The sequence below is a fragment of the Microtus pennsylvanicus genome, chromosome 11, assembly GCF_037038515.1.
Source record: "Microtus pennsylvanicus isolate mMicPen1 chromosome 11, mMicPen1.hap1, whole genome shotgun sequence".
Taxonomy (NCBI): Eukaryota; Metazoa; Chordata; class Mammalia; order Rodentia; family Cricetidae; genus Microtus; species Microtus pennsylvanicus.
The window spans coordinates 33,995,491-34,023,402 of record NC_134589.1 but is presented as its reverse complement, the minus strand read 5'-3'; the positions used below and the strand labels follow the sequence as shown (position 1 = coordinate 34,023,402).

The 27,912-nt window shown below is 51.7% G+C and overlaps 1 protein-coding gene across 9 annotated transcripts; it reads left to right on the top strand.

The window, feature by feature from the left end:
* The first annotated feature begins 77 nt into the window (after window positions 1–77).
* Window positions 78–27,510, top strand: Septin4 (septin 4). 9 transcript variants are annotated; one of them, XM_075991184.1, is made up of 14 exons: window positions 78–1,500; window positions 2,122–2,166; window positions 3,553–3,560; window positions 16,808–17,125; window positions 17,446–17,539; window positions 17,933–18,019; window positions 18,632–18,755; window positions 25,708–25,842; window positions 25,956–26,073; window positions 26,164–26,265; window positions 26,459–26,555; window positions 26,647–26,809; window positions 26,947–27,046; window positions 27,297–27,510. In XM_075991184.1, exons 1-14 carry the CDS (start codon window positions 78–80, stop codon window positions 27,354–27,356), a joined length of 2,874 nt encoding a protein of 957 aa, XP_075847299.1. In that variant the 3' UTR covers window positions 27,357–27,510. The 9 variants fall into 9 exon arrangements, with proteins under 9 accessions (XP_075847299.1, XP_075847301.1, XP_075847300.1 ...); XM_075991186.1 differs by lacking the exons at window positions 78–1,500; window positions 2,122–2,166; window positions 3,553–3,560 and adding an exon at window positions 11,761–12,099 and having other exon boundaries at window positions 27,000–27,046; XM_075991185.1 differs by lacking the exons at window positions 78–1,500; window positions 2,122–2,166; window positions 3,553–3,560 and adding an exon at window positions 11,761–12,099.
* Window positions 27,511–27,912: the final 402 nt, after the last annotated feature.

The following is a 27,912-nucleotide window of genomic DNA, read 5'->3' as shown; positions in this document are numbered from 1 at the left end:
GAACAGCCGCCCTGAAAACAGTGAAGATAAACACTCATGTTCTATCAGGATCCTGAAAACAAGCCAGCTGATAAAACATGGCATCTACCCAGAAGGCCACAGTCTATCATGTGTTGAAGACAAATAAAAGTGGGTCCAAGGTAGCGGTTTCATCACACAGAGGGGCTGAGGTGACTACCTCCACTCCTCAGCGGGGCCATGGCTATGTTTCCTCAAGCCAGCGAGGCCCTGCTGTCTCCTCGAGCCCTTCCCAGAGAAGATCCGAAGCCGCAACTCTCACCACTCACTGTCCAGTGGCAGACTATCCTCGCTCTATGTCCCCACAGCCAGGGCCTGGCCCCTCTACAGTCTCCACTTCACGGGGAACTGAGACCCGACCAAGAACAGAGACATCCCGCCCTCGCTCTCCTCATCGAAAGAACCAGTCAGTGCAGACACTATCTTCCCATCTCTCAGGAGGGCGTCGGAATGTCAGCCCAATGAGGGAAGAATCAACCAGAAGATACGAGAACAAGCCAGGCCGTGAGGTTGGCTTCCATTCCTCTTTGGCTTCTGATGCCAAATACCGCCACTTGAGTTTTGTAAGTGAGAAGGAAGAGGACCCACCCTCCAAGGTCCAGAACCCCCAGGGGGTTAAAGTACCCCGTAGGGTTTCAGCTTATCCAAAGGATGAAGCTATACAAACAGAGCCCCCCCGAAGGACTACTGTTGAGGTCAAATCTGCCAGAAATGTCTCAGAGCATGGCAGTCGTGGCACCAGTGACCATCAGACAGTCGTTAGAAAGATCCCTCCCCAGGAATCAGAAATTGCTCCTCCCAGCTCAATTCTCTCAGAACCTAAGCAAAAGAACGTGAAAGCATCAACAGGTCTCAAACTCTCTGTCCTCAGAGATTTAGATGGGGCACCCCGGGTTCCTTTGCGTTCAGATCGTACAGTCTATGTGGAGACCAAGCCCTACTCAAAGGTTTTAATATCAGAAATAGAACCCACCGTGAAGTCTCCAACCCGAGACCGTGAGGTTGGACGCAAGGTGACCATCTGCTCAGGAAAACAGTCAGGACAGTCACCTCATCGTGTGACAACTCGAGCAGTATCTGAAGGACACTATAAATCTCCCCTGTACACAGATCTGTCGCCAAAGCCCTCCATCCATGCAGAACTGGAGTTGACCCCTCGGCCTTTGCCCCCGAGGTCCTTACCTAGGTATGGGCCTGGTTGCTCATGGTGGGCCTTACTGAATCCTAAAGTTGAAACGCCCCCAAGCCAGCCGTCAATATTTGATTTTGAACCTACGTCCCCTCCTCCCCTAGACCCTTTAGAGTCTTTTTTTGAAATGGACTCAAACCTTTTCTGTGAGGACCTGATGTTCCAGAGAGAAAGAAGAAGCCTGCCGCCGTCACCAAAGGAGTCTTTACACCGAGTCCCATTGTTAGACGTGCCGAAGACCCCGAAGCACACCTGCAAACACCCCATTCAAGGTTTCAATGCTTTCTTTCTGGGTACGTGCAGCAGCAAGCGGTCCGGGGGCAGCCCACACGTAGTGAAATGGGACGTTGGGATAGGCATGAAAGCACCCCCTCGTCATCCCGGGCCCCAAGGCTGCCTTCCTGCTACTGCCAAGCTGCTTCTATTTTTGAGCTCAGTACTCCAGGCCTTGGCTGCCAGCTTCTCTGAGCTCCACGCTAGTGACATAGTGCAAGTGGTTAAAGCTGGAGTTGAACACGACCTCCAACAGTCAATGCCGCTTAACTCTGCCATGGAAGGTAGAATGGCTGGCAGGGTCAGACGTGGATGCCTCAGAGCGTATATATAAAGAACTGAGGCAGGGCGCGGGCTAATAGGGGCTGTTAAAAACAGTAAGAGCCCTGCGTTAATGTCCTGGTTTTAAAGGAGAGTAGGTAGGGAACACATGGGCTGGGGCTCGGGCTTCCTGGAGGCAGTGAGCGTTAAAGTTCCCAGAGAGGCCGTAAAGATGGAACAGGGACAGTGGTGGGAGGAGAGCCCCTGGAAGAGGCCAGGGGCTAAGAGGACTTTCTGGTGGAGACCTGGAGACTTGGGTAATGGAGGGAGGAGTGGTGACATTCCACGGGCAGGAAAAAGCAAGGTTTTGTTCCTTTCAGATGTCTCTGAGGAGATGTACAACCGGATCCTCTGGTGGCTGAAAGGTCTGTGTTCCCCTTCTTGTAGGGGAGGCTTAGGGGGTGGCAAGGCAGGTGAGAGGGCAGCCTCCATGTCTGTTGTACCGCTGGGTCTTTTAAAGTAAGTGACTCAGGTTTAGACCTTCAGTTCGTTATTAGTCAGCCCTTTGGGAATGTGAACCTTTTTCATCTTCCACAGTGAGCTCTCACAAAAACTCAGTTCTGGGAAGAAGAACAACATAAGCCCTGTGGTCCTTAAACTTAATCTCATCTATCATATGTTGGAGGGGTTGTTCATTTCTGAGACAAGATCTTGTTATGTATCCTTGACTGGACTTGACCTGGCTATGTAGACCAGGATGGCCTTAAATACATAGAGATCTACCTGCCTCCAAAGTTCCACCACCCCCAGCTTCTGTCACCCCTTTTAAGATTTAATTTATTTGATGTGTATAAGGTGTTTTGCCTGCATGTAGCTCTGTGCCCATGAAGGCCAGAAGAGGGCATCAGATCCCCTGGAACTGGAGTCACAGACAGTTGTGAGCTGCTATGTGGGTGCTGGGAATTGAATCTGGTTCTTCCACAAGAGCAGCCAGTGCTCTTAACAACTGAGCCATCTCTCCAGCCCCCTGTCATGTGTTTTAAAGAGAAGTCACCAAAACAAACTATCCGCTTTGAAGCTGAGTCCACAGTGGCACTGGTCAAGGGTTCAGAACTCTCTTCACGCCCTGTCTCCACTTGTTGCCCTGAGAGGATCTCTGACTCTGCCCACCCTTCCCCTCCCCACACCAGTAGGTCTTGCGTTCACCTCTGGAACCACTGGCATCCTTCGGGTCCTTTTATTCCTTTTTATGCTTGGCCACTGGTGGCGTGGGAGTGAGGATCAGACTTGGAAGAGTGTATCTTGGTAGCAGAGACTCTTGCAGTAAGAATTATGGCATGGTCAGGTGGTGGTGGTGGCACACATTTTTAATCCCAGCTCTCAGGAGGCAGAAGTCGATCTCTGTGAGTTCAAGGCCAGCCTGGCCTACAGAGCTAGTTCCAGGACAGCCAGGACTATTTCATAGAAGAATTATGGCTTGATAAGCTTCCTATGCTATTAATGGGACAGAGGCCGGGCTCTGGATGGCGTTCCTGGGGAGGAGAGAGTCTTACAAATGCACTGCAGTCCTGAATCCACCTCCCCTTTGGAGGGTCTGGCCCGTGTGAACGGCTTTAGACGTAAAGCCCTTCTCAGGGTGCCACTGCTGTTCAGGACATTTGGGACCCCGGGAAGGAGCGTGGGCCCGGGCTATACCCGTATCAACCTGGCATCTTTAGTAACGCTCTCTTTTTCCCCTCATGTTGACACTTTCTGAATTCCATTTGCTGCCCCCCTGGAAATGCCTGGCTTCCACTTCTTTATTATGACAGATGAGGAGGTAAGAATCCCTCTGGGAGGTAACTTACAGTCCAGGGTCCCCACCCCTCATGGAGTTCCTACTCCTGTCCTCTGATGGAAGGGGGCGTGGAAGGAGACAGAACTGCAGCATGTGGCTGGGTAGGCTGTCGAGTGCACAAAAGGGCACTGTGTTGCACCCAGGGATATTTGTACCAAAGTGTTAGACGAGCTAAAGTTGCAGCTTTGAAGAGAAAGAATAGAGCTTTTGCCCAGGGCTCTGTGGGAAATGGGGCAGCTATGGTCTAGGTCATTCCCCATCTGGCTCTTCCCTCTCCTGCCTAGGGCACTTCGGAAGGGGGTCGCTTTTCTGGGTTACACACTGTTTGAGTCCTCCAGTCGGAGAAACATAAAGTGGGCTCCGTTCTTGGCAGCCCTGTGTCCTAAATTTGGCAGCGTCCTGATTTTGCGCTGCATTTGCTGTCCCCTTCGGTGCTTTTGCTCTTCTCGTCCCACGTTCGATAAGATGGCCACAGCTCTTCCTGCCTCCATTCTTTCCTTGACCACATTTATTTCCTACCCGAAGCCTAGCAAAGTCTCCTCCATGGCTGCCTGACCCACGGGGAACAGTTGACTTCACATGGAAAAAGAGTGGGGACAGCAAGAGCTCAGATAACAGAACAGCTGAAGGGGAGGTGTCCGGGAATGCAGCTACCACCCCCTCTGCTATGAGTTCTTATCCAGCCTCGGGCCTGAGCTCAGCTGTAGGTGGGAGCAGCCACTTTTAGAGACTATCTCCAAGCAAAGCAATAAGTTCCTCTCTTCTGTTTCCTCCGGTCCCGCCCGCTCCTTCATTCCATAGACAGTTTTCTAATCAGATGTGTGACATTCGCTAGGTACTAACACACACACACACACACACATACACACACACACACACCAGTTCTTTGCTTTGACATACTGACTGCGCGAATGGGGAGATAAGACATGGACAGGAAAAAATAATACTGCGCCCTAGGCTGTGCTCAAATACCCAATCAACAGCAGAATGAATGCTCTCGGAGATGGGGAATCGGGAGGAGTTAAGTAGAGGGTAGTTTCACCCTCCTTTCCAACGTCAGAGGAAGATAGCATAATACAAATTTATACCTTTGGGAAAGCGTACTGTTTCTTTGGTTCAAAATCTGATGCCTGTGACTTGAGCAGGCTCCCTTCCATCCCCCTCAGCCTCGTCCCTTTTTCGTGTGCATCGAGCTTTAGTTTAGGAAGTCAAAAGCCTCGGCAGCAGAATGACATCTTCCCAAAATAGCTCTTGCCCTGTCTGGATAATTACAGCTCTTCAGCCCTGTTCAACAGCAGAGCTGCTCCCCAGAAGCTGGGGAGACAAGGTCCTCAGGCAGCTGGGCCATCGGTCTTCCCTAGTTTTCTGGAAGGAAGGTTTGGATAGAGTTGGGCAAAGCAGTCTCCATGAAAAGCCAGCTTTCTCAACCTGTCCTTTTGGGCTACACAACTCTCAGGCAGGCCCAGGATGGAGACTATGGTCCTGCTGTGTGAGGACTCTGGTTCCTCTGGTTTGGGAATGGCCTGACCATAGAAACTGTTCCAGATTCCATTCCCAGCAGGAATTCTCCAGTGGCGTGACCCCAGAAGCTGGCTCTTGAAAGACATTATTTGTTACTGAGCTTCGTTAGCTCCTCTGGGTCCACAGCTATGGACGACACCAGATTCAGCCCATGTTTCTGTCCGTCTCCTTTTGTCTAAGGAGTGGAGTTGAGAGATGCAGCTCATCCTTGGATTGGGATGGTAGTAGAGGTGGAGTCTCCTCAGAGAAGACTGGTCTAGACCTAGGGAGACATCCTAATGTGTGTCTGTTAGCAGAATCTCAGCAAGAAGGTTCTGTTAGGCCTTCAGTGGGCCAGGGAAACTGCCTTCTCCTCTGGCCTGTAGAGTTCCTGAAAATAATGCAGCTTTTGTTGTTGTTGCTGCTGTTGTTGTTTTTCAAAACAGGGTTAACAACCCTAACTGTCCTGGAACTCGCTCTGTAGACCAGGCTGGCCTCAAACTCATAGAGATCCGCCTGCCTCTGCCTCCTGAGTGCTGGGATTAAGGGCGCGCGCTACCACCGCCCAGCAAGAATGCAGCTCTTAATGAGAGGGGCAGCAATGGCTCTGATGGATGGGACTACTCCAGCCCCAAGATCACGTGCCTACGGGATCCCCACTTTACTAGCTAGCCTCTGTATGTGCCTTTTAGGCTATCAGAAGATGAGGTGGTTTCCTCCCTGCTGAATCTATCAATTATGCAAGAAACTGATTCTGGAAATGAGGGCAGGAACCAGAGGAGGCCTCCAGGGGTACTCCAGGCAGACTGGAAATGTCTTCAGGGTGACACATCATTTGAGCCCTGAAGGACAGGTGCTCAGACTCCTGTGACTTCTGAACCCTGGGGATGTTCTTCTCTGAGGCATTCTGTTTACAAAGGAAAGCCCAAGTCTCTCAGGAACTCGGGAGTGTCTACCTTCACGAAGGTGCAAACAGAAACCTAGAATGGAAACTACTTGAAAGGAATCCTGGGAACTCACTTCCTCACCTTGTCCATTCCTCCTGCTCTGCATAAAGGCTAGCGTTGAAATCGTAGCGCAGTGGGGGTGAAAGTGAGGCAGGAAACCTCAGCAGGCTCATACAGCAGCCTGGCACCCCCCCCACACACACAGCTTCTTACCCTCTTGGATGCCACCTTGCTCCTTTTCAGCTGCCATGGGTGGCCAGCTCTGACGTGGGATGAACAGCTGGGGACTTCTGGCCATGACTTGCTAATCCAGGTTAGGTTGCCCAGCTCATAGGGCTTTTTACCAAAAGTCTTGCTTTTCCACTAAGTGATTGACCTCACCGCTAACCTCTGGAGATGAGGAGTTGAGGGATGGAGCCCAGCTTCACCCTGAGACCCAGGCAGGTGACTCTTAAGCCTATTGTAATGAGGTCAGGAGAATGTGATTCCTTCTTGGCTTTGATGGTGGAACCGAAGCTAAACTTCTTAGTTTTTGTTGTCAAAATAATCCCACGCAGGCACATACGTTTTGGACTTCCTAATACATGTTTTTCTTTTTTGTTTCCTTATGTGTGTGGTATTTTGCCTGGATGTATGACAGTGTACCATATTTGTGCCTGGGCCCTCTGGAAGAGCAGTCAGTGCTCTTAACCATTGAGGTATATCTCCAGACCGCTCCACTCACACAAGTGGACCTTGACGAGCTAACCGCTTTCCTGACTGGACTCCACTGCCTGTTCTTTCTGTTAGAATATTTTAGCCATGTTTGAGGTGGCGGTTTTAGTTAAGGAGAAAAACAGTGGTCTTAGGTTAGGGACATTGGCTTCAGGGGCAGGGTACTACCTGAAAGACGAAGAAAAATCTTTAACCCAGAAGCCACCCTGACAGCTGTTCAGCCAGAAGGCCACTATCACGAGCAGCAGAAATGGCTAGATCCCTTCACCCCCTGCTCAGCTGCCTTTGGTTCAGCTGCTGGGAGGGGAGCAGCAAGACAGCTGCTCCTCAAGGCTGGACAAAGGCTTGGAGGAGGGGAACAGAATGTGAGTAACGCCTCTTAGTTCCAGAGAGAAGCCCCAACTCCAAGACTGGGCCTGGAGAGGCCAGATCTCTCCTTTGGCACACCCACCATTGTCAAAGTCAGCTAAGCCCAGAGAGTGTCTGTAGTAGCTTTTCTTGGGAATTTGGGTTAGTTGGTCTAAGGCCAAGACCTGAAAAGCTGGTCCCACGGGTGGCTGCAGCGTATCTCAAAGTCACTCTAAGTCACTACTCTGGTATTCTCTTCTCCCATCTCTCTGTACCACCACACATGGACAATCTTAATCCTTTGGAGGGAAAACATTTGAAATAGCCACAGTTGGCAGCAGCTGGCTGGGTGTTGATAATGTCCTCAATTGCAGATATAATAGCTGCTATTCACTTTAGTGATTTTTACCATATCATGTTACTAAATATTTATAGCAAACTGTGGAGTAGACTCTTTTTCTCTACTTCACAGATGAAGGAACTGAGCGTCTGGGCTTTGTTTGTCAAAGCCGAGAACATTAAGGAACATCCCATTCTGAGATTCCACTGTGCGGTACAGTTATTCTTCTGTGGCTGCATCTTCCTGTAAAATAACTTCTCGGCATTTTAGAGATGTCAAGAACTGTGAAGGGGGCTGTATTACTGAGGGCACATTCGTGTCTTTGCATGAGGCTGAGAGGTAGCCTGTGCTGGAGAGCAGACAGACTGAAGGACAAGTGATGGGTCAATGACGTATAGAGCCTCAAGGCTTGTCTGGGCACTAAAATCAGAATGGAAAACTAATTCATGCATTATTTTAGTCAGTCCATATTGATTGGCCAGCTCCCGGGGGCAGGGCCCTGGGTTACCATCACAACACATCTTCTCTGGTCCCTGGATAGAAGTCAGCAGAGGTTGCAACAGAAGACACCCTCCTCCAGCCCCTAAGGGGCTTTTGCTTAATTTGGGAGAGTTTGGTACACCACACGGGCAGGTCACTTGAAAGGGTGTGGCCATGCAAGGACAAACAAGATCTAATGAACAGAGTCAGCCAATCTAATAGCACTAAAACATTTAGGAAAAACCAGGGTGGGAGGAATACCTTGTCTCAGTATGACAAAAACCTTGGTAAATTAGTTCCTAAAGACCACAGGGCAGTTGAGTCAGTGACCTCGGGACCATGGGAGGTATTTAAAGAGGCTAGGGAGACAGAAAGGGCCTCTTGGAAGGGTCAGACCATTCAGAGAGCAATGACATCAGAAGGCATGCAAGGCCCTTCCCACTTGGAACTCCTGGGCGCTGAGAGGGAGCTGGAAATTCTTACCTTGTTGAAATGGTTGGCTTCGAGCACCTTGCTAACGTCAGAGCTGCTCTCTGCATGGAGCCACATAACAGGTACCAAGAAACAAAATGATCCCAACCCTGCCACCCACATCTCAGGCCTGCCCCAGGAACGCGAGGCAGTGGCTGGTCTGGTAGGTGGGCTTAAGTTTTGTTTCCTATTCTTTACAGACCTACTGAGGTTTCCTTGAAAGACACACACACACACACACACACACACACACACACACACACACACACTCCAGCTCTTTGGTGCTCCCAGAGCTCCTGGCTATAATATCATCAGTAAGTCATTCATTTGTGGTGGAAGGGAGACACAATTAGATCTTGGACCACACATGGGAAACAGCTGCTGAGAGGCAGTAGTGGCCTTTGCTTATCACACAGATCTGAAACCCTGACTTCCTGTGGTCATCATTCTTTATCCTGGACCTGACCGTAGGTTCTAGCTTGGCCCCTACACAGCCTTACTAAGCTGCTGTGCCATGTGCAACCTGCATTCATGAACAGGTAGAAGAGACAAGGTAGAGGACACCATGAAGTTTTCTGTAGAGGACTTGGGGGAGCAGGCTAGAGCAGTACTTGCTGGTTTGAGCTTCTCGGGGAGTGACGTGGTCCTCTGTGCTGAGCTATGTGTCTGTCCCCCCATGTTTGGCTCCCCATACTAGTGGTGCCCAGGAAACTGTACTCTGGTCAAGGGTGTCAATGCTGCTTACCCCTCTGGCTGTTTTCTAGGGAGTTCTGGAGCTGTATGGTGTTAAGGCAAGGTTGGCCAAGCCATCTGACTCCTGGGGGTGCTTTATGCAAGAGCAGCTGGATCCGGGCTATGTTGCTGACCACACATGGATCCGGCCCTGATCAATACAGAGAAAAAGCTAGAAATTGTGGGGAGGATCCATTTTCCTTCAGCGAGAGAAACAGAGGCCCAGGAAGATCAAGGGAGGCCACGTTCTCACAGAGTCCTTGAACGCTACAGGGTTGGCATACAGGCCTGCGGGAGCGGAATGGCTTAGCCTGCCTTCAGCTGTTAACTCACCCCCTATGTTAAAGTACCATAGTGAGAAAGGGAATGTGTGCCATCAAGATCCATGCTTCTTGGCTTGGATCTGAGTTTTATGGTCTAAGGCTTCTCTTGGGGCCTTTCTCAAGGCAAGCTGGCACCAATATGCCTCAAGACATTTAGGGCTCTGGAGCCTAAGCTGCAGGTCCAGCCATAGCCGAAGGTAAGTTAGCTGAGCTGCCTTTTGAGAGAGTTCACACTTAAGAGTGGGTTAGGGCTAGAGTCTGGTGGATTTGATAATAAAGGAAAACAAGACTTTGGGGAGGCCCGCCACTCCCTCCTCCTTTTTAGATGTGTTTATATGCATGTATGCACAGATGCGTGTGTACCAGCAGAAGCCAGGCCAGAATTTGCCTTGGGTGTTGTCCCTCAGGACAGCCATCCACTCTGTCATTGTCGTTATTTTTCCAGACAAGATCTCTCACTAAGACCTGGAACTTACCAGTTAGGCTAGGCTGGCTGGCCAGTGAGCCCCCGAGGTCCACCTGGGTTAGGATCACAGTTTGCCACCACACTCAGCTTTTTATGTGGAGTCTGGTGGAACTCAGGTCTTCACGCTTGCGCCACAAGTGCTTTACAGACTGAGCTGTATCCTCTCCCCCAGTCCAGGGTCTGCTTTCTTCGCTAGAGACTTTCCCCCACTCCTACCTACATGACCAGAAAGACTGACAGGTGTCTTACAGGTGTGCTGGTGGCCTGGGGCTGTGTGTGGCCTAAGGTTGAGACTCAGATCTTACAGCAGCCAGCTGCTGCATCAGGAGACTTCAAACAGCACTGGGGTTTCCCTTTTATGTTTTTGTTTTTCTGGCTGCAGCTTGAGACCTCCTGTCTACCTCAGGCCTTTGTCGGGAGCCTATTTATATCTTCAGAGGGCCCCTCTGTGAAGCCGAGCCGCAGGTCCCTACCATGTCCCTTTGGCTCTTTCTCAGTCTCTTCATGGCCAGACTTGCCCTTTATTATTTTTTTGTTTTGTTTTGTTTCAAGACAGGGTTTCTCTGTGTAGCTTTGGAGCCTGTCTTGGAACTCCCTCTGTAGACCAGGCTGACCTCTGCCTCCTGAGTTCTGGGATTGAAGGTGTGCGCCACCACCACCCGGTTCTCCATTGTTCTTGCTGTCCTCCAAGGCAGTGGTCCTCAGCCTGTGGATCGTGACCCCTTTGGAGTTGCATATCAAATATTTACATTATGATTCATAATAGTAGTAAAATTACAGTTATGAAGTACTGAATTTTTTTGTTTGTCCTGTAAGATAGGGTTTCTCTGTGTACCGTGACTGACCTGGGAACTCACTCTGCAGACCAGGCAGGCCTGGAACTCAGAGATTCGCCTGCCTCTGTCTCCTGAGTGCATCATCACTTCCCAGTACTAGCAAAATAATCTTATGGTTGGGGTCACCACAACATGAGGCTCTGTATTAAAGGGTCATAGCATTGGGAAGGTTGAGAACCACTGCTCTAAGGCCTACAGAAGTGCACTGCATACTCTCCTTCAACACCACGTCCACCTTGAGAACCCAGAAGGACCAGTCAAAAACTTAGAAACCATCTAGTTTCCCCCCTTATGTTTTGGGGTGGAAACTGAGACCTTGAGAGGTGAAGTGAGTTGTCTGGTCTCCTAACTAGAAAGGCTTTTCCTCAGCCTGCTGGCACCAGTACTGGGAGTGGGTTATGGCTGAGGGGCTCAGCTTTGTCTGAAGCAGATTGAGGCAGGGGCTAGTCAGTTAACCTACCCTTGGGGAAGGGCTTTTGGGCGTCAGGATAAGGAAGGCTTCTGGAAACTTCCACAGGAGCCTGGCCAGTTCAGATCTTACTTAACTCAGGAAATCCATTTCTAAGCATCTCCCTTTGGCTAGCTGCTGCTCTGACCCTTCTGACCTTCTAATGCTCCTAAAGCTGCTGCAGCTTCGGCCCACCCCATTCTGCCTGCCTGTCGGGGAGGAAGGGCTGCTTCACTGGGTTATGCTTGGCCGGCTTTTCTAGAGGCCCGTTCACACTCTGCTTTGCTCCGGGCAAGGCTCCCCTTCCCTCTGAAAGCCATTCTGCCCGATCCCTGGATAATTTATGCAACGAATCCTCTTTAATCTTTAATCTGGGATCTTGAACAAAAAGGAGCCTGCCACTAACCTGTGTCCTTTCACAGCTTGAGTGGAGGTGGGGAATGCCTGACGTTTACCTCTTAGAAGGTGTGGTGTGGGTATGAGCAGCGACTAACTTGGATGTTTCTTGCTGAATCTCCAGGGGTAACTAATGCTTTCTCTCCAACTCTCGTCACAACTCGCCCTCCCTGTGCAAAGGCAGCATCTTCCAGGGATGCCAGGTGGAGTGGTTTATTTTTCTGTGGGGACTGAATCAAGTTCCCACGGTGCAGCACTGCCCGGAGAGACCATTCTAGAAAAAACAGCTGCCTTATGCAGCGCTGGGCTTCTGGAGGAGCTCAACGCAGGCATCACCGCGGCTGCAGAGGTGCAGGCCCCGCCCCGGACCCGACTAGCCCCGCCCCACCCCGCCACCAGAGGACCGCACTCTGCAAGGCTAGTGGGGGCCCGCGGTGCAAAGAGGTCGGCGCGCAGCTTCTACCGCGGGTTGCTGGGGCGCTGTCCAGGCGGAGCCGGCCCGGCTCGGGCTGCAACCATGGTAAGGAGATCGGGCAGCAGGAAACGCAAAGCCTGCCATTCCCAGGCGGCTCCGAGGGGACGCACGGTGCTGCAGCCCTGGCTGGGCAGGGCGGGAGGTACTGTCCCCGGCGCCGGGTTCAGACTAGGCACTGGCGCTGAGCGCCGCGTCGTTGCTCTCAAGTTATTCCTTCTGAGAGGGGCTCCTTTGAGCCGGCCGCGACCCCCAGCGTGCTGCCCAAGGTCCTAGAAGGTATAGGTCAGTTCTGTAGGAAGCGCCTGCCTCTGGTGCTAGAGAGGACAGCGCTGACGAAGATGGTGGTGGTGGCGGGGATAAGTATCCGCCCTTGTCGGAATCAGCTATGTTACCTGGATGACCCTTCCTCGTTCACCTACCCCTGGTGCAGAGACCAGCACCAACTTCCTTCGGAAAACATAGAGGAAATCCATAAACACTGCCAGTCTCACTGAAAGGGATGGTGACAGACGTGATCCACATCCCCTGAACCTTCCTCAGAAAGGAAGAGAGCCCAGTCCACTATCGTGCAGGGCCGTGACCAGCTGTATCCCTTTGCCTTCCTGACCAGAACCCAGAACACTGGGAAACATTCCTCCTGCTCCATCTACCTTCTCCCTGCAACTAGGTCTCTCTGCAGTGTGTGGGGGCTGGGATGTAGAGTGGGGGGGACTCATTCCTGCCACCTGCCTGTGAGAAAAGAAGCTGTAACCCCAGATAAAAGTTTTCACCCTTGGCTCTGAGGATACCAGCTCCTCTGCTGTTGTTACCAGATCCTGTCAGAAACACAGTGTATGGGTGCCAGGGCTTCCAGGCCACACACCATCCTCTTCTTCCAGACTTGGCCTTCTGCATGGAGAGGCACAAGCTGTTTACAGCAGGAGGCGAATGGTGATCAGCCCACAGGGCAGGATGTTGGCTGGGAGCGGCTGCCAAAAGGGAACTCTGGGCCCTGTGGAATCAGAAGCTCTCAGGTCTAGAGAGGCCAACCTTTTGGGCGCTTGTCTCTCAAGCTGTGTCTAGGCAGAGGCCCAAGTTTTGGCCAGGAAGTATTAGTGACCCTATGACCTACTCCAAAGGGGTCCCTGGGAGAGGCCAAGTAGTGCTTGTCTTTGTCCTAGTCCGCCACCTTCTTCCCACATGGGAGATGGACAGGCTGATTGTTCCAAGACAGAAGCCTGGGGAAGCACTGATTATCCCCAGTGCTAAGCCCAGCAGGAACCAGGGGGCCTTTTCTGCCACACACTAAGTTCAGTTCAATTGAGGTCTTTGGGCTTTCCGCTTGGCCAAGGCCACCCTGCTCTTTCCTAACTAAAGATACCCCAACACTACCCAGATGTCCAGTCTCAGGCCTCTGCCCTCATAACCAGCCAAGTGCTTGGGCTGACTGGTTCGTGCTAGGCCACACTCCGCTGTGTTGCATCTTGCCAATGGAGGTCAGTATCCTTACTTCTTTGGAAATCAGCAGGGGTCTCCAGCCCCAGGAAGTGGGAAGAATAGTGACAGGACAGTTTTAATGACTATTCTGTGACTTGAGATCTCCACCCCTCCCCCCATCTTCAAATCTGCTGGACGGATTTGTTACCTGGGAGTCCTTCCATTTCCGAGCAGTCTTGGGGGCAAAAAAAAAAGGCAAGAACATTCAAGCCCTAAAACTGGGGCACTATTCAGGCTTGCAGAGGGAATCTCTGTTCCGAACTCCCAGTGGAATACTCCATCTGTACCTCCCTGCTAAGACCCCAATTGCTCTTCTATGTAAATGGCAGCTCTGAAGCCTCTGGGATTTCAGTCTCCTTTGATTTGAACCCATGTTCCGCAGATACCAAGCATCCTAGAGATTCTGTGGACTAGATGAGGTCGTAGGTTAGGTATTCCCGAGTCCAGAGGGCATGTATCTTTGGATGGCTGCAGTCCATGGAGCAAAGACTCCTTTGTGGCTGGAGTTGCTGCAGAGAAATCTGGTGGCAGTTTTTCTGGACAGTAGGACAACAGCTTCTTCTGGTAGGGAAAACAAAGGGACACTTGGGAAGAAGTGTGGGACCATTCCCAGAGAACCTGTACTCAAGGGATTATTGTGCATCCCCCCGCCCCCTTTCGTGTTGCTTCAAGTGAAGGTAAGAGAGGTTTAAGGGATTGGAATCTTTGGAGATAGGTTCCTTGGATGGCTGTCCCCAAGTCCTGGTGGATTAGGTCACTTTAGGATACCTCCTAGTCCTCAGGCAGGCTCCAGTGTCCTTAGGGGTTAACAGAGAGGCTAAGTGGATCAAGCTCGTGCTGTAGGCTTGTTGGGAGGTTGGTGCTGTGCCCACCAGGATAGGAAGCAGGCAGGCATCATGGGACAGCCAATCAGAGGAGGAGGGAACTGCAGAGGAATCCAGTGATCCTGCTGCAGCTGAGCTGTCCTTGGAGGGTGGGAGCCCAGGAAAGGGGAGGGGAAGAGGGGGTGGAGAAGAACATTCCACAGGCTTTTTTGGCCCCTGCCAGAGACAGAGTAGGGTCAAAGAAAAAGGGGGAGGAAGAAGCCAGGAAGGCAGATGACAACAAGAGCATCAGGGCAAGGCTGTTTCTGTTTGAGGACCTTTGCCTGGAGACTCAGTTAGACCCAGAGCTTGCTGACAGGGGTCTGAAGTGTGGGGCATGGACCATTCACTGGGATGGCAAGGGAACTCTGTCTCTGAGGATGGGACTGAAGCCGGGGTAAGATGGTGCTTGGGGAAATGGGCAGACCTAACTGGTCTTCCACTTGGCCTTGACTGGCATAGGAGCTCAGAGCTGGAAAATGGTTTGGTCCCTGGCAAAGCCGGGGAAAGTAGATAGACAGACGGACAAAGATCCTGGTGTCTTAAGCTCCTTGTCTGGAGCCCTTTAGCTTCTCCCATGCTGATGTAAAATCAGGTCTGGCAGGGAAGATGGTGGTGCCAGGATCCTGGTAGCTCTGCTGGAAGACTGTGGGCTTGGGTTTTCCATCACTGCGTCCCCATCTTTCCTCCCTTGCTGTCCTTCTGTGCTGTGTCCCTGAGAGAGCACAGTCCTTTCTCAAATGATTAGCAGGACCCCCAGATCGACTTCTGGGTCACCGAGGGCTGGTGCTGGGAGATTTTCTGGAATTCCCCAGACTCGTTAGCTGCCACACAACGAGACCTGCTCCGTCCTTTCTGTGCTGCGGCATAATTAACTTGGCCGAGCTGGGCCGCTCTTGAGAGTGAAAGGGGCAACAATTAGTCCTTATGCTAGACCAACAAGGATGAACTGGGCTGTATGGTCACCTCATTGGACCTCGGATATAATGGGTGAGAGAAGCCTGTAGAGGCGGCTTGGCTCTGCACAGCCTCTTGGGGGCGCTAAGGCTCACATGCTAGTTCCAGTTTCCTCCCTCATGCCCAAGCCGACCCAGGTGTCGGAACCTGAGTTGTACCGGACATTTCCCCCAACCTCCCTTTCTCTGTCTCTTCTTAGCAAAAACCTGGCAGTGTGCATGTCTGTCTCTCTCACTTCTGACCTCCGTAAAATGGGGCTCTGTAGGAAGACTGTGGCCATCTTATCTCTCCTCTGGCTGAGACTTCACAGTGGTCCAGGGTAGCCCCACTGGCTTGGCCAACCCCCAGAGGGTGACTCAGCCTCTGCAGCTGGCCCTTGTCCATTGTCTGGGGGTGGCACGTGGGTGTTGTGAGGCAGAGATGAGCCCAGCACTGCCAGGCACCCCACAAAGAATGCTGACCCCAAAAGGAGAGGGGAAACACTTGGGAAGCTTAGTTCCGGGGGACTAAGGGCAAGAGTCGGGGAAACCACTCATCTTCCGTGATGATGGTGGAACAGGCTTCTGCAGAGAGGTCAGCCCATTCTATCAGCACCCCAAATCTGCGGAGCATTGATGAGGCTGTAACCTTCCCGTATTCCTGCATTCAGGGAAAATGGGCAAAGAGGCAACTAAGGGGTCCCTCCCGGTCTATAGTACATTTTGAAGCAGGAAGTCTAGTCACGTTTTCACCCTCGCAAAGCTTTTCAGTGTTTTCTTATCCTCTCTTACCTGGCTGGCTTCATATTTAGCATTCATTGGGGAAAATGGTTACTCTCTGATTCTGGGGTTTAGGGTCAAATTTGGGTGTCGATCAGCCCTTAGATTTAAGAGTAGGGTCAGTGACCCCAAGTCTTAGACAGCAAGCCTGGAAAACAAGCCCCTGTAGTAGAATATGCACCTAGGCCCCAGATCCCTGACCAGCAGTGACAGAGACACTGAACCCGCTGCTGGCCTGGCGTTTTACTTGCCTGGAGGATAAAGACCCCTCTCCCCACCCTGCCTGCCAGTGTCTGTGCCCCTTCCTGATACTACGCTCCTCTTGAGTGACACACTCAGGTCTTAGGCCCCTGCTCCTCCCCCGCTCTCGTTCAGTTTGATTCCTTTGCCTTTCTTTGGGACAGCCGTGGGCCCCTGGCTAAGGCAGACCTCCAGAAATGGCGGCATCCGTGATAAGCTGCTAGGACAGGGCTTTGTAGGCTGGACTCTGAGGCTCTTTCCCATCTCTGGGCTTGGGGAGGCTAGGGAGCAGGTAGGTGTGGGGGTGGGGATAGGCGTGAGAACTTCCTCTGGCTTGGCTGCTGTTTCTCTCCCTTCTAACCACAGTACTTTCCTTCTTTCCTTTTCACCTTCTGCCGTGCCTCCATCTTCCCATCCTGCTCCCTCCTGTCACTCCCACCTCCTCTCCCGCACCCCCAGATCAAGCGTTTCCTGGAGGACAGCAGTGATGATGCCGAACTGAGCAAGTTTGTGAAGGATTTCCCAGGAAGCGAGCCCTGCCACCCATCGGAGGCCAAGACCAGGGTGTCCAGGCCCCAAATTTTGGAGCCAAGGCCCCGGAGCCCAGAGCTCTGTGATGATGACCTGGAGTATAGAGCCACTTTGTGGCCTGAGCCCTCTGAGAGCCAGCAGTACATCTGTGCCCCAGTCCCTCTCAGCCCTTCTTCCAGGCCCCGCAGCCCTTCTTCCAGGCCCCGCAGCCCATGGGGCAAGCTTGATCCCTATGATTCCTCTGAGGTAGAGACTCCAGCCCTGCCTATGCCATTTAGTGGGAGGGTGCAGAAAGACCCAGGGGGGACACAAAGAGAGCCCGGGGTAGGTGTGTGGGTCTGCGCACAAGCATCAAATGTGTCTGTAGGGCCGTTCTGTCCAGAATCAGCCCCACCTCTAAGGCTTCTGCCTTGAAGGCATTGCATACTCGAAGTCACAGCAGAGACTGACTGGCTTGTGGCCTCAGCTGGAAGCTCAAAGGATAGGGCAAAGACCCGGAAGAGATGAGGAAGGCTGGGGATGGGAGCTGCTTCTAACCCTGTGCAATATATCTTCCTGTCTACCAGGATGACAAGGAGTATGTGGGCTTTGCAACCCTCCCCAATCAAGTCCATAGGAAGTCGGTGAAGAAAGGCTTTGACTTCACACTCATGGTGGCAGGTAGGAAGGGGCAAGGCTGGGCCAGGCAAAGGGGTGTTTCAGGAGGAACTGATGTGTGTGTCTGAAGAGCACACAGGGAGAGAAGGGGCGAGCCGCAACTGACTACGCCCTTTTCTGTAAACTCATGCAAAGTATGGGCAAGGTGTTCAGATTTGGGGGGAGAGGGGATGGGAGCGATGTATCTGACTGATGGTTTTCTAGGGTTCCCTTCCCTTGCTACCGTGGGCAGTCTCTCGACTTCACTCACTGTGATAGCTGAACACGCTTCCTCCCAGTCCTGAAATACTGTGCTTTGGTTGATCTCTCCCATTGACAAGACAGCAGTTCGCCCCAGATCTTGATCAGCTGGGCCTTGCCCTTCTGACTTGATGCCTCTGTCTTCTGTTCCATCAGGAGAATCTGGCCTGGGCAAATCCACTCTTGTCAACAGCCTCTTCCTCACTGACCTGTACAGGGATCGGAAACTCCTAGGTGCCGAAGGTAAGGCAAGAGAAGGGAAGCTGAAAACCCCACAGGTGCTGGAGATGGGGCCCTCCCTGGCATGCTGGAAGCCTTGCTTCCTAGAGAGCAGTGTGGCTTCTTTCCATAGACGTATCTGACCTGGCAGTTCACCAGCCAGCTCTCTAAAGATCTGGGTGCTGTGCTGGGTGTGGTGCCCCACGCCGTTAATCACAGTGCTCGGGAGGCCGTGGCACGCGGATCATTACGAGTTTGAGGCCAGCCTGATCTACAGAGAAAGAGAGTTCTAGGCCAGTCAAGGCTACCCTGTCTCAGGGGGAAAAAAAGATTTGGGTGATGAAGCAGGGCCGGGACCAGAATCCTGATCTCTGAATGAATGTCTGACCCCTAAAGGATTCCAGGAATCCAAGAAAAAAGCCTGGAGCAGAGAAGAGGCTGGGGCCAGAGCCAACAGCCACCGGCATTTCCTGTGTTGGGAAATGTGTTTTTTGCTGGTTCCCAGGGAACAGGCCATCAGGCGCCTGGGGGTGGAAAGGAAGGCAGTCTGGGCGGGAACGCTAGCTGGGGTGGGCAGGTTGTTTTGGCTGGGCAGGTCCATGCCCTTGTCCTTGCCTCAGTTTCCCTCTTCTCCAGAGCGGATCATGCAAACCGTGGAGATTACTAAGCACGCAGTGGACATAGAAGAGAAGGGCGTGAGGCTGCGGCTCACCATTGTGGACACTCCCGGTTTTGGGGATGCAGTCAACAACACAGAGTGGTATGTCTGACCAAGTACAGCCCCAGCTGCTCCTGTCCCACCCACTTACCGCATGCATCTACACAGGTCACACTCGGTCACAGACAGAGTTCTATTTGCTAGGAGGGAGAGGTCTGTGACCCTACTGGACAGCCGGATTCCTTGAACTGGACAGCTGTCTCTTCTGTAAGTGAGAGAGAAAGGATTGGAATGGATGGTCTTATTTATTTATTTTTGAGCCAGACATACTGTGTAGGCTAGGCTGGCCATAACCTCAGAGGTCTGCCTCCCAAGTGCTGAGATTAGAATTTTTTTGACAGTGTTTCTTGTTGTATATATAGCCTGGGACTCACTATGTAACTCAAGCTAGCCTTGAACTCAGTGCTTCTCTTGCATTGACCTCTCAAGTGTTGGGACTGCAAGCTTGCACTACTGCGCTCAGCCCCAGACTGATGGGTTTTTATAGTCTTCCTAGTTCTGGCATAGAGTTCCATGATGTTTGTAAGGACATAACGTGAAACGCCTCAGAGGAGCAGACATCCACACAAATGTATAGGCCCAACATAAACACCACCATTCCTCCTTTCTTTTCTTTCCTCGTCAATTACTTTAGATGCTGCAAACATATCTTGTTTATGGGGAAATGGAGGGAGGTGCTAAGGAAAGAAAAGCAAAAGAGCAAAGGAAAATAATAGCAAAGGTGGGCTGGAGACATGGCTCAGTGGTTAAGAGCACTGGCTGCTCTTCCAGAGGTCGTGAGTTCAATTCCCAGCAACCACATGGTGGCTCACAACCATCTGTAATGAGATCTGGCACCCTCTCCTGGTGTGTGGGCATACATGGAGGCAGAATGTTGTAGACATAATAAATAAATAAATAAATCTTTTAAAAAAAAGTAGCAAAGGGATTGCCAGGTGGCAGAGCGGTGTACTGTTACCATCTCAGGACTTGGGAGCTGGAGGCAGGACCAGCTGAAGGCTGGTCCCAACCACGTAGCCAACCTGTGTTACCCTCGACTTCCTCAAAACAAACAAACAAACAAACAATCAAACAAACAAAAAAACCTGTTACAGGGAGTTACAGGGAGGGGCGGAAAGTAGAAGAAAAAGAAGGAACTTTAGGCGCCCTTCAGACTATCTAGCAAAAGGAAGGTGGTTTGGACACAGGCAGGATACACACCCGCCTTAGCTCCTGTTTTTTCATGAACTGGAGGACTGCTTAGGTAATGATCACACATAAGAGAACAGGGGCAGGTAGGGGAAAGGGGCAGTGCGCTTGGTGGAGAAAGTAGGCAGTAGCACCAAGAGCACAAATCTTGATTGGCATTCAGTACTGTATGATCTTGAGCAAACTGGTTGCATTATCTCCTAATAGGAAAGAAAAAAACCAAACAACAAAGACCAGCCATTTCCACATCATCTGTTTGATCTGAAAATAGCCGTGAATTATGCCTATGCATTTTTTTGTTTGTTTTTTTGTTTTTTTGAGACAGGGTTTCTTTGTGGCTTTGGAGCCTGTCCTGGCACTAGCTCTTGTAGACCAGGCTGGTCTCGAACTCACAGAGATCCGCCTGCCTCTGCCTCCCGAGTGCTAGGATTAAAGGCGTGCGCCACCACCGCCCGGCTGCCTATGCATTTTAGCAATAGTAACTTCAGGGCCAGCAACAGGATTTGTGGGTCCCCTTGTTCATAATTATAAGAATTTCAATATGACAAGAACAACATCAGACCAAGCGTAGTCTTCCTGAGTGCAGACTCCTGTGACTACACAGGCTATATACCCATGATGCTCACTCTAGTTCACTGTCTCACAGACATGTCTAAGCCCTCATCACCTGCCTTATTGCTACATGTGACTATCCTCACTGGTTTATCATCAGCTTCTGCTGTCTAAGCCTTACCTGGATTGCCATCTCTTACATTCTTGCTACAGCACTGTACTATTTAGTGGTACATGGGCTTGTGGTTTCTGTCAATGTTTCTGATGGACTGAGGAGATGCTATGCTGCCATCCTCTTTCCCTTCCTATTCCAGCAGTGTATCTCAGCAGACAGCATGTCCCAACATTCTAATCCCAACTAGTACCTGGTTTCTACTGTAGCAGGTACCACTTTTTTTGTTTGTTTTGGTTTCCCGAGACAAGGTTTCTCTATGTAACAGTCTTGGAACGTGGAACCAGGATGGCCTCAGAGTCAGAGATCCGCCTGCCTCTGCCTCCTGAGTGCTGGGATTAAAGGCGTGCACCGCTACTGCCTAGCCAGCAGGTACCACTTTCAATCAACTTACCTCCTTTTACTTTTAATAAATAATTTCCATTTCAGTAAGAATTCCCTTGCAATAATAATCGTTCCAGATAATTGTACTTTCCTGTTTATAGTGTACTTCCATAGACACTAATTTAGTTAACCTACAAGGTGGACATTTTAAGGGATGCAGAGCAAATATGAATGATCTTCATCCCTGAGATGCATACAGCCTGGTGGTAGTGGGGGAGCAGAGAGAGCCATTTCGTAACAAGCTGTGCCCATCACATGAAAAATGAGTGGGTCCAGCCATATGTAGTTGCCGACACTGAGCTAGGAGTCACAGAGCCAGGGGCTCTAGCGATAAAGAATAATCTGGAGCAAGTCTTTCAGAGGATTCAGATTTAATTTAGGAGATTTAAAAACGAGAGTGCTGAGCTCAAAGTGTCGGTATCATGGCAACAGGGATTAAAAAGACGGCAGAGGAGCAAAAGACCTGAACACTGAAGTTGTCAGCACAGACACTCACCTGGGGAGGAGACAGATTCTGAGAAACACATCATTTTATTTCATCATTGTATGAACATCACAGAGTGTACTAACACAGGCCCAGATGTCATAGGTCAGCTGCTGGACATGGCCCCTCTAGGGCAATAGACTGACTAGAAGACAGACGAGGCTGCCGCCGGCATAACACAGCCATCGCTTTACAATAAACATCTCTCTCTCTCTCTTTTCAAGACAGGGTTTCTCTCTGTAGCTTTGGGACCTGTCCTGGAATCAGCTCTTGTAGACCAGGCTGGCCTCGAACTCACAGAGATCTGCCTGCCTCTGTCTCTACCTCCCGAGTGCTGGGATTAAAGGCGTGCGCCACCACCGCCCAGCTACAATAAACATTTCTTATAAGTAGAAAGCATAAAGTATAGTGAATCAAGTGATAGCCAGTTGTGATTACTGATATCGATTTGTGTGCTGTACTTTTTATAAACTTACTGTCGGTGTGCATGGTATGTGTTTGTGTCCTGGCACTGAACACAGGTCACTAGGTTTGAGTGGCAAGCACTCTTACCAGCCGAGTTCTCTCATCAGCTCTCTGTGTGTAGTTGAACATGCGTGACAGCACATGTAACACTAGGTGCCATGATGTCATGATGGCAGTGTTCCTTTAGCTCAATTATCGTCTGCTGGGACAAATGAAATCTGTGGATTCAAAGTTGATGGATTCAACATGGCTTCGTGGTGGTTGACCGTGTGGAGTGATGTACACATGGCTGCAGAGTGTAGCGACCGTGTGGAGTGATGTACACATGGCTGCAGAGTGTAGCGACCGTGTGGAGTACACATGGCAGCAGAGTGTAGCGACCGTGTGGAGTACACATGGCTGCAGACTGTAGCGACCGTGTGGAGTACACATGGCAGCAGAGTGTAGCGACCGTGTGGAGTGATGTACACATGGCTGCAGACTGTAGCGACCGTGTGGAGTACACATGGCAGCAGAGTGTAGCGACCGTGTGGAGTGATGTACACATGGCTGCAGACTGTAGCGACCGTGTGGAGTACACATGGCAGCAGAGTGTAGCGACCGTGTGGAGTGATGTACACATGGCTGCAGACTGTAGCGACCGTGTGGAGTGATGTACACATGGCTGCAGAGTGTAGCGACCGTGTGGAGTGATGTACACATGGCTGCAGAGTGTAGCGACCGTGTGGAGTACACATGGCAGCAGACTGTAGCGACCGTGTGGAGTGATGTACACATGGCAGCAGACTGTAGCGACCGTGTGGAGTGATGTACACATGGCTGCAGAGTGTAGCGACCGTGTGGAGTGATGTACACATGGCTGCAGACTGTAGCGACCGTGTGGAGTACACATGGCAGCAGACTGTAGCGACCGTGTGGAGTGATGTACACATGGCTGCAGAGTGTAGCGACCGTGTGGAGTGATGTACACATGGCAGCAGAGTGTAGCGACCGTGTGGAGTGATGTACACATGGCTGCAGACTGTAGCGACCGTGTGGAGTACACATGGCAGCAGACTGTAGCGACCGTGTGGAGTGATGTACACATGGCTGCAGAGTGTAGCGACCGTGTGGAGTGATGTACACATGGCTGCAGACTGTAGCGACCGTGTGGAGTACACATGGCAGCAGACTGTAGCGACCGTGTGGAGTGATGTACACATGGCTGCAGAGTGTAGCGACCGTGTGGAGTGATGTACACATGGCTGCAGACTGTAGCGACCGTGTGGAGTACACATGGCAGCAGACTGTAGCGACCGTGTGGTGATGTACACATGGCTGCAGAGTGTAGCGACCGTGTGGAGTGATGTACACATGGCTGCAGAGTGTAGCGACCGTGTGTGGTGATGTACACATGGCTGCAGAGTGTAGCGACCGTGTGGAGTGATGTACACATGGCTGCAGAGTGTAGCGACCGTGTGGAGTACACATGGCTGCAGAGTGTAGCGACCGTGTGTGTGGATGTACACACGGCTGCAGAGTGTAGCGACCGTGTGTGGTGATGTACACATGGCTGCAGAGTGTAGCGACCGTGTGGAGTGATGTACACATGGCTGCAGGGTGTAGCACCGTGTGTGGTGATGTACACATGGCTGCAGAGTGTAGCACCGTGTGGAGTGATGTACACATGGCTGCAGAGTGTAGCACCGTGTGGAGTGATGTACACATGGCTGCAGAGTGTAGCGACCGTGTGGAGTACACATGGCTGCAGACTGTAGCGACCGTGTGGTGATGTACACATGGCTGCAGAGTGTAGCGACCGTGTGGAGTGATGTACACATGCCTGCAGAGTGTAGCGACCGTGTGGAGTGATGTACACATGGCTGCAGGGTGTAGCGACCGTGTGTGGTGATGTACACACGGCTGCAGAGTGTAGCGACCGTGTGGAGTACACATGGCTGCAGAGTGTAGCGACCGTGTGTGTGGATGTACACACGGCTGCAGAGTGTAGCGACCGTGTGGAGTGATGTACACATGGCTGCAGACTGTAGCGACCGTGTGGAGTACACATGGCAGCAGACTGTAGCGACCGTGTGGTGATGTACACATGGCTGCAGAGTGTAGCGACCGTGTGGAGTGATGTACACATGGCTGCAGAGTGTAGCGACCGTGTGTGGTGATGTACACATGGCTGCAGAGTGTAGCGACCGTGTGGAGTGATGTACACATGGCTGCAGAGTGTAGCGACCGTGTGGAGTACACATGGCTGCAGAGTGTAGCGACCGTGTGTGTGGATGTACACACGGCTGCAGAGTGTAGCGACCGTGTGTGGTGATGTACACATGGCTGCAGAGTGTAGCGACCGTGTGGAGTGATGTACACATGGCTGCAGGGTGTAGCACCGTGTGTGGTGATGTACACATGGCTGCAGAGTGTAGCACCGTGTGGAGTGATGTACACATGGCTGCAGAGTGTAGCACCGTGTGGAGTGATGTACACATGGCTGCAGAGTGTAGCGACCGTGTGGAGTACACATGGCTGCAGACTGTAGCGACCGTGTGGTGATGTACACATGGCTGCAGAGTGTAGCGACCGTGTGGAGTGATGTACACATGGCTGCAGAGTGTAGCGACCGTGTGGAGTGATGTACACATGGCTGCAGGGTGTAGCGACCGTGTGTGGTGATGTACACACGGCTGCAGAGTGTAGCGACCGTGTGGAGTACACATGGCTGCAGAGTGTAGCGACCGTGTGTGTGGATGTACACACGGCTGCAGAGTGTAGCGACCGTGTGGAGTGATGTACACATGGCTGCAGGGTGTAGCGACCGTGTGGAGTGATGTACACATGGCTGCAGGGTGTAGCGACCGTGTGGAGTGATGTACACATGGCTGCAGACTGTAGCGACCGTGTGGTGATGTACACATGGCTGCAGAGTGTAGCGACCGTGTGTGGTGATGTACACACGGCTGCAGAGTGTAGCGACCGTGTGGAGTACACATGGCAGCAGAGTGTAGCGACCGTGTGGAGTGATGTACACATGGCTGCAGGGTGTAGCGACCGTGTGTGGTGATGTACACATGGCTGCAGAGTGTAGCGACCGTGTGGAGTGATGTACACATGGCTGCAGGGTGTAGCGACCGTGTGGAGTGATGTACACATGGCTGCAGAGTGTAGCGACCGTGTGGAGTGATGTACACATGGCTGCAGAGTGTAGCGACCGTGTGGAGTGATGTACACATGGCTGCAGAGTGTAGCGACCGTGTGTGGTGATGTTCACATGGCTGCAGAGTGTAGCGACCGTGTGGAATGAGATACACATGGCTGCAGAGTGTAGCACCGTGTGGAATGAGATACACATGGCTGCAGAGTGCAGCAGAGCCATGCATGCTGCTCTTGTCAAAGCAGCATGCATGGAAGAACCGGGTCTTGGGTAAGGACGAGGGGGTTTGGAGAGGCAAAGGCTCTGAGGCCAGACTGTGAACTTGACTTAGGGTACCCCTGGTTTCTAGCTGGTAGTCACCTGCTGCCACTTTGCGATTCTTACTTCTTTGCCTGGTCACCCTTCAGCCCCCTTTTCCCGCCAAACTAGTATGTATTGAACTGCCTGTGTGACCAGTCTAATTTTCTATCAAGATATGAACTACTTCCATCCTCCCCAGGTCATTCCCCGAAAGAGTAGTAGAGAAAGAGTGAACCGGGGCTCAAGCCAGGGTTCACCAGGCAGCCCCCACTCCCACAGTTTCTCTCCTTGTCTGTCCTTGCCCCAGCTGGAAGCCTGTAGCGGAATACATCGACCAGCAGTTTGAGCAGTATTTCCGAGACGAGAGTGGCCTGAATCGCAAGAACATCCAAGACAACCGGGTGCACTGCTGCCTCTACTTCATCTCGCCCTTCGGCCACGGGTATGGTCTGAGCCTGAGGCTCCTGGCACCACCGGGTTCTGCTAAGGGAACAGGCCGAGAGCACCGCAGGCAGGGCTACCACTAGCAGGTGGTCACAGATTCCTGTTCCCCAGGCTCCGGCCATTGGATGTTGAATTCATGAAGGCCCTGCATCAGCGGGTCAACATTGTGCCTATCTTGGCTAAGGCAGATACACTGACGCCTCCTGAAGTGGACCGAAAGAAATGCAAAGTGAGGAGAGCTGACGGAGGGAGGGAGTCAGGTGGGCTTCGAGAAAAGATGGGGTACCCAGAACTGTGGACCCCCTCATCTGTTTGCCAGATCCGGGAGGAGATTGAGCACTTTGGAATCAAGATCTATCAGTTCCCAGACTGTGATTCTGATGAGGATGAGGACTTCAAATTACAGGACCAAGCCCTAAAGGTTGGGCCACCCTAGGGCACCCCCTTTCTTACCTTGTTTCTGCTGGGCAGAAGAGGGGAGTAGAATTCTATATAAGGAGAGACTGTTGGGGTGGAAGAGGACCCTGCCTTCTTAGAGCACAGCAGAAGATACAAGTGGAAAGAAAGGACAGGTGAGAACACAGATGCTGACCGGCAACCATAACTTCTTTTAGGAAAGCATCCCATTTGCAGTGATTGGCAGCAACACTGTGGTAGAAGCCAGAGGGCGGAGAGTTCGGGGCCGGCTCTACCCTTGGGGCATAGTAGAAGGTAAAGCTCTGAGCTTGGGACCAGAGTATCCTTGCCCTTAGGGGCTCTTCTTTACCTGTGACCCGGACTGACTCCTAGCCTTGCTGTACAGTGGAAAACCCGGGTCACTGCGACTTTGTGAAGTTGCGGACAATGCTGGTGCGTACCCACATGCAGGACCTGAAGGATGTGACCCGAGAGACACACTATGAGAACTACAGGGCCCAGTGCATCCAGAGCATGACCCGCCTAGTAGTAAAGGAACGGAATCGCAAGTATGACCGGCAGCCAGGACAGAGCTGGCCAGGGGAACCCCAAGTCCTCCCCTTATTACTCTACAGGCCCCAGGCTTCACTCAAGTTGGTGCTGGGGTTCCCCCAACCTTACTACCCTCCTTTCCCCCTCCCTTCAGCAAACTGACAAGAGAGAGTGGTACTGACTTCCCTATCCCTGCTGTCCCACCAGGGACAGATCCAGAAACTGAGAAGCTAATCCGAGAGAAAGACGAAGAGGTGAGAGCACCATGCTGTGGCTGCCAGCCTGGGAAGTCCTGTTCGATAATTCTCAGTAGCCCCTGGCTTGGGGATAGAAAGACCCCTGGCTCTGGTATATACGTGGGATGCTGAGTGGTTCTGCCATTTCCGTCATATATAAAGGCTACCAAGGCCCCAGACTCAAGGGATTAGAATCTGGGGACACATCTCCAATACAGTAAGGCTCTCCCTGTCAAACACCTTGTTTTGATGTATGTGCCTATTTCAGCTGCGGCGGATGCAGGAGATGCTACACAAAATCCAAAGACAGATGAAGGAGACTCACTAACTGGCTTTTGGACCGGAATATTTCAATCTCTTCTTCCTGCCCATGCCAGCCCCTCCCGGCACCAGCTCTGCTCAGGCCCCTGCAGCTACTACCACTTCGCCTTATATCCCTGCCAACTTCTCAGAGACTCAGAGGAAATAAACTTTAATCTATACATGGTGTTGGGTGTCTTTGTATCTTTACCATCTCCTGGAAGCAAAGTCTGTTTGAAAGGCGGATGACCCTGGTCTCTGGTTTTTAGTAGATAAACTGAAAGAGGGGAAGAGTTTCCCCTTCCCTTATAGCGTTCACTTTGCTTACAATACAGCTTGCTCTATCGACCATTTCTCTTCTGCCTCCATTATCTGAGTGCCAGGCCTCCATGTTTCCCACATACAATACCTTCATTTTGTAGCGGCTCTTGGGAAAACAAGGTTATTAACTACAAGGCAACCTCCAACTTCTTGTGCCCCCCCCCCCAATTTGGATAGCTATGCAGAATTAAGCTCTAAATTCCAGGAAGCTTTTGGTTGAGCACTGAACAAATGTGGAAGGTCCTGCAATTAAAGATTGCTGG